This window comes from Lagopus leucura, unplaced genomic scaffold, assembly GCF_019238085.1.
Source record: "Lagopus leucura isolate 7727_CA_CO unplaced genomic scaffold, USGS_WTPT01 Super-Scaffold_1, whole genome shotgun sequence".
Lineage (NCBI taxonomy): Eukaryota > Metazoa > Chordata > Aves > Galliformes > Phasianidae > Lagopus > Lagopus leucura.
In genome coordinates this window covers 21365879-21376464 of record NW_024962250.1, presented here as the reverse complement: position 1 = coordinate 21376464, position 10586 = coordinate 21365879, and the positions used below count along the sequence as shown (strand labels likewise).

Below are 10586 nucleotides of genomic sequence, written 5' to 3'. Positions count from 1 at the left end.
AAAAGATGAAATTAACAGTTTGGCAGGTTTGCTCACAAACCCCCTCCCCACCTTTCTACAAGGGCCATTCATTTTGGGCTTGAAGCAGGAAGATCTAGTATTACACGACACAGGCAGCGGTGTGCAGGGACACTTCCCCACATGATCTCCACTCACACAGGCTGACCTCAGCTCCACTTGGAGTCCTGCACACACTTCCCACTTCCTTACCTATGACAACCAGGATGAAGAGGGCTGTTGCCACGCCGGCTGTCATGAAGAACATGATGCTTATGTGGTAAGCCAGCTTCTCCACATCTTCCACATTGGGAACAAGCACAGGAGGGATCAGAAAGCCAAGCGCAATGCCGAGCTGAGCAGGAGACAGAAGGGATACAGAGGTGACATGGAACCACAACACTGCCACTAGCTCAGAGCTCATGAGAAATGCAATCCTCCCTCACCTGGTAAGAGCTCTACTGGGCCTATTCTAGTGTCACCTCCAAAGTGAAAATCTCCTTTACCACCTAATAACTGACAGCTAAACCAGCTGCCCACAGCAACTAGGCCACGAGAGGTCTCCCCCCAAATTCACAGCTATGACAATGTTCAAGGAAAGGTTTTATAATATAATTGAACAGAATTAATACTAGCCTCCAACAAAGTGGAGTTCTTGCTCTCCTTGTGCTCCTCCACACATGCTCCTGTCCACACACACATTCCACTCCTTATCTTGCATCTATTCTGGTGCCAGTCCAGTCACTCAGTAATCTAACTTGGCTCATTAAAAATGGTGGAAAATGACACTTCAAAAAAACACCCCAGTTCTTTGTTGGGTCAATGAGTTGAACCTATTTTTCCTCTTGCCTGACACAGAGCAAGGGCTGATGTAATGTCAAATCCTGTCCACTCCTGATAAGTGAGATATCAGTCTGTCTTGGCCATTTCATTATGTTATTTCTGAGTGAGCACCCACCAACCCAAATACCTCTCACACCCTTCCCACTGCACCAAGGGAACCTAGAAAAAACATCGAAGCTGAAAGCAAAGGATACATGCTACCAACACTCCCTAAGTGCTCTAGTGTGATGGGGCTTGGCAACTGCCTCAGCTAAATTGCTTGGCCCTGAAGGGCAACAAGAAGAAATCCCTGCAGGTCTGTCATCCACTGTGCCAAGAGTCCCACACGTCCAGCTGAGGAGCTCCTGCAGGGACAGCACAAGCTTCTGTGAGGACATGTGGGCTCTTTGCTGGGTAGCTGTTTCTCCAGGAAAGCAACAAGGAGCTGCAGCAGCATAGGCTTTGCCAGGTTGAGAGGTAGGACTAAATGTCACAGGCCTTCCGTGCCACCCCTCAGAGGACAAAGGCAACAAACAGCTGCTTTTATGCTTGGGAGCATGCATTTCATAAAGGCTGAAGTAGAAGTGCACTTATCACATTTCTGAGTGCTCTAAAGAGGAGGCCTAACAAAGCCACTTTTTGTTCCTTCTCCTGTATCTCACTTTGCAGTTGGATTTGGTTCCCAACGAGTGTATTTACCTGCTCCTCTGCCCCTCTCAGACATCAGAAAAAAAGAGTCACAAATCAGCTCAGCTCTTGCTTGCTTTCAGAGACGTTCTGCACATTCAGACTTGTCCACAGCAAAAGCAATCTTCTTTTTAGCAACACCCTCATTTATTTTTTCCTGGTTTGAGCCTACATTTACAAGCAGTAACAGGGCACACACAAGAGCTTCAAATAGATGGAAGGACTGAGAAGGCACCCAAGAAAGAGATGGCAGGTGGCCATGCATCCATTCTCACCTCTGCTTCAAACATAAAATTCCAATCTCTTTTGCAGGCTGGACCCTTTGCTGGGCATTGGAAAACCACACACAGTGCTGGTACAGTGCTAACCGAACTGAGACAGACTAGAAATGTTAAAAAAAAATCCTCCCCGCACTGGTTACTCGTGCTTTATCAACAGCCTTTCAAAGAGCCACTGCCCTCATTCTCATGCTGAAAGGTGATAGGAGTATGCAAAACATGAAGATAAAGGATGTATTCAAATTAAGCCCATTGCATGTACCATTTCATTATGGAAACATCAGATAGATATGAACCCATTAGCAAAATCATGACCAGCTGCCCCACGATTATGCAGCAGAACAGCAGCACTGCCCAATGGAAGGATTCAGTGCTCAGTATTTTCACAGTCCCTGCAAAGGGTGTATTAGTGTCAGCCTTATTCTACAAGCAAAGAAAGCAAGGACAAAGAAACACAAGCACTCTGTTGCCCACTAACTGCATACAATAGTGGAAGAATACAAAGCAGAACAACCCAGGAGCTCTGTGTCCCAGACAAGCTGAAACACCTTCTGGCTTGCCTTCTTGCAAGAACTCCTCACACCTTCTGTATGCTTTGGCAGACATACCTCCACACCAAAGCACAATGAGGGACTTCATTTAGAAGACCCACTCACTGGCCAGGATAAAGATTGCAGAACAATACACTCCAGGTGCTACATCTGCTGGTTGTAAAGAAAGTCAGTGTGTGGTGTAGCAAGCTCTTCACAAGCCCTTCTACTCCACCCAGCTGGTGGATATTTGAAGCAAGGAAACTGCTCATGGCTCAGAGCCGTCCGCTAGATTCAGAAACCATATTTTACTTACAGACAAGTAAATTTCAACTGCATCTGGACAAACTCCTCCTGTGTCAAATAGTGCCCTCTCTGGGACACCATGATAGCATAGGTCTGGATCAGCAACAGACACCTGAGCTGAGTTCACTCCCAGGACATCACAGGACCTTGCGGGAAGAGTCATCAAGAGGCTATGGATGTGCCATGCCACACCAGGCCACTTTTGGGAACAAGAGCACTCAGAGGTTCAGTAAGCACAATGAAGAACAGTGAAGATAGACATCAAACCAAAAAGGCATTTACAGGGCAGAAGCCTGCTCACCTCTGCAGCACATTTATTTTGACCAAAGTATGGTCCTGCCGCTCCAGCATGCCTGCTGAGCCAGGACACAGCCACACCAGGCTCCAGTACTGCTTCTCAGCACTCCTAGAAGTTCAGGCTTCAAGGACGAGACTCAACACTGTTCCTTTCCATCTAAAGCTGGGATCTCCTAGCTCTTACGCACCAGGTTCCACGTTGGCCCCTCCACCCTTGAAAGAGGTCTATAACCTGCTTCCCGGGACATGCTCCTTTGCCCCATCACCCTTTAATTCCTGGAAGAATAGGGCTGGATTCCTGTGCTTGCTGCTCTTGGGCTTGCTCTCTGCAATCACATGCCATCACATGAGCTGCTGAACCACAGCAGAACACACACAGAAAATAGGAAGGCTTCTCTGGGACAACGGTCCAGATTCACTCTTTTGTCTAGCCTTTCCTATCTGAAAAGGGTGCTGAGAATCCATTTTGCAAATTGTCCAGAAATCCTTTTCTGAGAGTCCTATGGCCATTGACACTCCCACAGGTCTGAGAGAGAGCTGTGTCAGTCACCGCTGCTGTCTTCTCAGAAGACTTGAACACAAAAGGATGTTCATCCTCCCTCCTACCCTTAAAAAAAAAAAAAAAAAAGTAACACTTTCTCCATCAGGAGTTTATTAAACCTGAGAAAAAAATCCCAGCATAACAACAGGAAACACATTCTATATTTCAGGGCTACTGACATTACTAATCCTATGATGATGAAGCCCCTTTGACATACTGAGGGATACTCACAGACCCTGGATATAAACATCACCTTTTGCAATAGAGGCAAGCTCCCCACAACATGCTAAGTATTACACAGCATGCACTTCAGCTTTCAGCACATTGCTCAATCTGCAACATGAGAGCATCCCCACATCTGAAATGCACAATCATGTCCTGACCTCCAAGAATTTCCCTGCAGAAACCAGGCTGCTGGCACTTGAGAAGCCTTTGGGATAATTCTTGAACAGAACACCCAGAGAGTCAACAACAGCAGAGCATGCTGTTCAGATCATTTATTCTCTAAAAGTTGATAAAGTTGATAAAGTAGGAAGAATGTATTTCCTACCTGAATTTTGTCAGGTGCAGTGCAACAGCGACATCAGATTCAAGATCCAACCGTACACAAGAACAGATGATAAAGCAGACAGCAAGTAGCTGGTAAAATGGTATAAATACCTTACAGTGAACAACAGGATTTTTAATTTAAGTTTAGCTGTCTGTATACTAACAGTCTGCTGAAGGATGATCATCAGTGCAGTATCGGCACAAAAAGTGTAAACGAATGATTGATGGAGGAGTGGGTATCTACCTTAAAGAAACCTAAGGCTTAGCAAGAGTATAAGAGCCCTATGAAATTGCAGAGCAACCAGAAACATAGGCACAGGAGACCACCACACCAAGGTCAATTAAAGCGTTAAGATAGAAGGAGAAAGCAAAGCAAAACAAAAAACAAAACAAAAAACCACAACAGTGAGAAATTTTGGCAGTGGTCCTTACAGGCTAAGGGTTACAACAGGGTTGATGCAAAGGACTTTATTTTCAGAGCCCATAAATACCTTTTTCTAGGGAGAACCCATAAGACACAACACAACTCCTGATTTAGGGCAGCACACCCCACAACCAATATTAGTGAATAGTTCTGCAGTGCACTCAAACTCAGCTTCCTTACAGCAGTAGGAATAAAACAAACAAATCACAATAGCAAAAATCCCTTCAAACCACTATGGCAATATTTAACTCACATGAGGGATCTGCCTAAAAGGAAAGACCATTAAAGGGAAACAGAAGGGAAAAATCCAAAGAAACGTATTGCTTGCATTAAGACTGCACAAACACACTGCATTTGGGTGCTCAGAGTAGCTGTATGAAATATCATCCAAAATTTTAGAAAAGGGGATAAAAGCAATCACAGTTAAAAACCAAAGAAGGAAAAAAAATACAATAAATCAGCACACCCCTCAAAAGCTGGATTTCATTTCTCCGAGCATGAAAAAGAGGAGACATCAAGCTGGACCAAACTAAAGCAAATCCATAATTAGGCCAAAAAAAGACTGAGGAGCAGCCTGACAGCTATGTCAAAGCTCTTCAAACACAGCACAATCAGGAAGCCTGCCAGAAAGGCTGCAAGGCCAAAAGATGATCATCATGGAAGGAGAATAAATGAGACGGAGAACTAAATGAACGCTTGCATCAGCATTCACTATGTGGTTTTTATGGGGAGTTTCCATCTCGAAGGAATCTCTTCATACGGCAAATAAAGTTTTATCATGGAAGATTTTAATCAGTTTATTGCAATTAATATGTTCTACGATGTGTCAGGACCAGAAGGGATTCATTCAAGAGTTTGAAAGAACAGAACAACAGAAAACCCACGCTTCTTGCACACAGTGTGCCAAACTGTTAACTAGTCTGTTACTAAATACACTGATCAGGAATGTGGGAAGGCAAACATGATGTAAATTTTTAAAAGGCCCTGTGTGGGCAGGAGTCCCAGGGAACTCCAGGGACAGCAGGCTGTCAGTTTGGTCAAAGTGGCAGAATTGTAACAACCAAAAAAAAAATGAAGTCCGCATGCATATAAAACCCAATACAACAGATACCATGACAGATACTATGGCAAAATACTATGACTTCAACTCAATCAGCAAGTTTCTAAATGGAGACTTTGGAGTTGGGAGGGCTGCCTACCCTAGCCAGGTGCTCCCGTGTTCTCATGCACCTTTCTCAGAGAATGAGGAAACAGGAATCTAAATGCAGGCTGTAGGTCTCTCTTGGAAAGATACTTATTAAATCCTATCAAATTCAATGTTCTAAAGCATGAATTACCCACACAAAGGACTTGCCTCCTAACAGCCCCACACCAAACTACACACACAAGAGTCCTCTGGGAGTCACACAGTCCCATTCAAACCCCAGGCCACCCCCTGCCATCCCACTGCAAATTCCTAATGGAGCCTCCAGAAAGCAGCAGAGCAGGAAAGAACTGCATAACTGCTGGGAGAGACAGCGCTGGTATGGAGCCATTCACCTACAATGAACAGCACTACCTCTCATCTTCAGCGGCCATAACAACCAAAGAACCTGGCAATGAGGAATTCTCTAGAAAACCAGGAGGTCCATTATGCTTTGAAAGAAACAAGTGGCATTTTAATTATTTTAACGAGTCAGCCCTGCAGCTCCCAGCAACTTATTTGTTTTCTAACAAATGCCTACTAAGCACGGAGAGCATCACATTTTCAAGATGTTCCACTCCAGACACAACAGCGTAAGTGCTTTTTAGATTTATTGATTCTGCTACAAGTGGCTTCAGACAACAAGACCTTAAAACAAATGCAATGAGATTCTCCACCTGAATGATTAGAATTGATCCAACAACATCACCATGACGGAAACATCCTTTGTGAAAACTCTCCAGACAACCCTGTGCACTGCAGCTGCTGCTCTGGAAACCTCCATATCGCAGCCAGCCACCACAACCTACCATGTAAACACTGTTCTCCAAAAAGCTTGCAGACAAAACACACAAGTCAAGTACAGCAACATCTGTCCCCTTCAGAAGGGCTCTCCTTTTCATGCAGTGCTCTAACACATATGAGATTGAGGGACTTTGAACCTCTATGCTCAGTACACACCGAGCCCATTCCAGTGCCTCTCAGACAGTTCTGTCAAGGCAATGAAATGCATCAGACCTGAACCACTCACCCTGGGAATGCCATGGAAGAGGGCACACATGCATTCCAAAGCCCTGTCCACCACGGCTCCTTTCACCACTCATCTGTGCTTCACAGCTCCACACTGAAGCATTTCCTCCTTTTTCAACTTCAGGTGCCTCCAACTGAAGATACACAGCTGAAGAGCTGTGGAAAGCAGAAGCTGCTAGTTCCTATGCAGTATATTTTTATTTGCATTACTAACCAGATATGCTTCTTCCATAGCACTGACAGCAATACTAAAATCCTTAAAGGCCCATTAAAATCCAAAGAGCCGGGAAGTCAATGTACTTAAATGCAGCACAGTTTAGTTACCTTTTTTCCAGTGTTTTAAGAAGCAGAAAGGACGCACAGTGAGAGGAAAAACTGTAATCCATGCCTCATGAAGAGATAAGATAAGGCTGAACCTTTTTATTTATTTATTTATTAAATATACACTTCCACTGATATGAGATAATGTATTTCTTCAGTCTGCACTTGCACAACCAAAGCTCTTCTGAAAGCGAACTCCCTTCCTCATCGTACTTCTTCTGTGTCACCATCTCAGACTGTTTAACATGATGCAATGCCAGATCATGAGAACTGCTTCTTCTGGGCAAGTCACTCATGCTTCTCAGCCCTGAACGCACCTTCGCCCAGTTTATTGGGGAAAAAAATGCAATGCAGCAAAACAGCAGCAGATAAGAAACAGTAAAGCAGAAGAGGGGTTTCAGCTCCAACAGCTACCTCAGCAGCTGCTGGAATTCTCCATCAGAATATAATACATGGGTCAAGGACATTACAGTCACATAACAGAGACAGTCTCTGAGGATCCTGCGAGGCAAGTGCTAAGGGTGCCATAGGGCAGCCCCTCCCAGCAGAAACACTGCTGTCACTCATTTCACTCCCAACCTCCTCAGAGCAAAACCCAAAAGCCAGCTGCTTCTGTGAAGAAAAAGAGAGAGCTGCTTTTGGTGCCTGGCTGGGAAGGGAGCACCAGGTTAAATGAGTAGGAAAAGTTCATTTCAGATTCCAGTGCTCATTTATAGAAGCTTAAGCATTCCTGGGAAAGCCACGTCGCTACTTGGTCAGCACACCCTCCCACACAGAGCCACGGCCAGGATCTCAGAGAGCCAGCCACACAGAACTCCTTGTCATCTGAGTGCCCTCACGCACCCTGTCATCTCTGCTGGAAGAGAAAGGAGCCAAGACCAAAAAATGCCACCTCTAACTGCTGCTGCTACCAGCTCTTCTTAGCTCCTTGGTAAAATCTTCTTTACGCTAATGCCTAAAATCCCAGAAAATGCAACTAGATCACCACTTGTTTCTATTTCTAACAAGAATCACATCTAGATCTGAAGAGATGGGAAGCTCCCCAGCAGGCAGGGAAGAACCAAAGAGATCTAGAAGTCTGCTTGAAGAAAGAAATCCCACTAGATGTGCTCCATTCTCACAAGGCTTCCTGGAATTTCTGATGCTGCCTTACCTGAAGGGCAAACAGTACAGAAGAGGATTAGCAGCGAGGCAAACAGGCGCACACACTCAGCACACAGGGCAATGCAGACCCAAAAAAAAGGAATGGCTATTCAGATGTTGCAGACCTGATTATTCACAGAAGCCCACGGCAGCCCAACCCCTGAAGATTTTTCCTCCCATTTCAAAACAAGAGGAAAGGACCTGCCAAGAAAGAGCACCTCCTTGAATTTCATTCATGCCTTATCATGCATTTTGCACAAATTAAAAGGCCTCACCTCATCACTGCTAGACAAGAGATAAGAGAATGCTTGTCTCTTATCTGCTGTTGTTTGGCTGCAGTGCATTTCTTCCCCACTAAACATGGCAAAGGTGCATTCAGGGCTGAGAAGCTGTGAATGACTTGCCCAAAGATGCATTACACAAGTAGCATCTGCAAATTCTGCCTCAGGATGTTTTCTTTACAGAAGTCCTAAATCACTTAAGTCACAGAGGCATCTGTACAAGGTCAGACCCCACCAGAAGACGCTGCTGCATCATTTTTCCCACAGGCAGAGATGAACGTGTATCAGAAGGTTTCTTTATTCCCAGCTCATCACCAGCTTTTATCAACTCCTGCTAGAAAAATGAAGAGTCAAAATTACAGCAAAAAAATCATCCAACCCTTACCCCAAATCCAACAGCTGCTTGCTACTATTAGACAGAATGGCAAGAGCTAGGCAGATGATTTAATTAAAAAAAAAAAGTATCAGCAGCGGTAGCAGAGCAATAGAAAAATTTTTACGAGCTGCTGATGCCCATTACTCATCAGGGAGATAGGGCAATGAGTTTGAAACGCTCCTCCAGCCAACAGGCCCAAGCAAGCACAGCACAAGCACAGTAGTCCAACGCATGCCATGCGAATTGACACAGAGCTGAGGAATTCCAGTATCTGCCCAGCTGGCTCCAGCTGATACACCTCAAAAAGCCACAGGAATTCAACTCATTGCTTAAACATCCCCACTGTGGTGGGGATTAGTGCCATCATGCCACAGTACCATGCCTCATCCCCAAAAGACAACAAAGCAAGTATTTGAAGGGAAGGGTCAAGGCCTGCTGCCTGCTCCAGCAAGCATGCCCTGCAAAAACTAGCGTCTCAAAAGAGCATAGGGAATCATCTGCCATACTGCAATTACAAACCCACCATATTATGCCCTTCACTGGCACTCCCTAAAACACACACTAATAGCAGATTAAGGAAAAAGAAAGCCTCTATTTCTTCCCCCATCCAACATCACCACCTAACAAAATAGCCACTTTTCATTCATTGGATCTTTGCTTTGAGGGAATGAAATGAATAGGTGCTCCCTATGGAGCATGCCTTGCCTTTAGCCATTGCCCTTTCTTGTTCCTCTGATTCTCTAAATGGAAAGCCTGGGTTTACAAGCAAGAGCTAATTACTGGCCTGCGGTCTCACTGATGTCAGGTCAACCCCCAAAGGAAGACCAAAGCGTCCAGCCAAAGTTTGCCTTTCACAACCACCAGACTAATGTGCTGCTTTTAGGACAATGTGGACTCCACATACACATATAGCACATGCTGAACGCCACATTGTTTGGATTTCTTGTGCAAACTGTTGAGTAATTCCACCTGAATAAAAGTCTGACAGCAAAATGTTCAGTTACTTATTTACTCCTAAATCAGAAACATTTATGCCAATTTAGGTGCCTTCAACTCTGAAGATTCATTTAAAACACAAAAAAGGAGCCCACAAGACTGATGAGCGTGAACAGAAAAGCTTAGATCCACTCAGAGAAAGTGTGCTTTCTCTTTCCTAAAGCTGCAAGTCAGTCTGCCTAATGCTGCTGCACAAACTTCAGTTTGTCACCTCCCAGCATTAGCTCTTCGCCACAGCGTTATCTCAGTCTGTGTAGAAACCCAGGAGTTTGTGGAAAGGAGACCTCAGATCTCACTGATAATTTTGCACGCAGTAGGAACAACCATGCTTTAGAAACCACCTGAACAGAGAAAGCAATTCCAATCGGAGCAGTGCCCACCCACAGCTTGAGCCAGTCAGCTGAAGGCAGTCACGCAGAGAGGAGTACTGCATTTTGAAGATAGGGGAACAGGTCCAGCCACGCAGCGAATGTCAGACTGTTCTTCCTCTTCCTTGTGTCAACATGGCAGAGCTGGAGCCACTTCCCTCGTGCCACACTACATCAGTATCAGCCCACCTGCCTCATGCAGCAGGAATCAGTGGGCGTTCCAGTGCAAGGGTCAGCATGTCATTTCACTAATCCTTTCAAAACTGTGAAAAAATTACCGCATCTGAGCGTCAGCTGACACTGAGAAAAACATGGAACAGCTTGAGCCAGTGTGGGTCACTGGCCTCCCTGACCCATCCTCAGAGAGTGGAGCTGGGGGACCTTACCTCCTCCTGACCTGGAGGAAAGTTTGCTTCTCCTCAAAGCAACTGTTTGTGGAAATCCTGTGCCTTACTTTT

The 10586-nt window shown here is 45.1% G+C and overlaps 1 protein-coding gene across 1 annotated transcript in view; it reads right to left on the bottom strand.

Moving 5' to 3' along the window:
* Positions 1 to 10586, bottom strand: part of FLVCR2 (FLVCR heme transporter 2) — a 32967-nt gene that overhangs the window by 20871 nt on the left and 1510 nt on the right. The window contains 1 exon segment of the mRNA XM_042865733.1: positions 211 to 352. Coding sequence (XP_042721667.1) covers positions 211 to 352 — 142 coding nt within the window.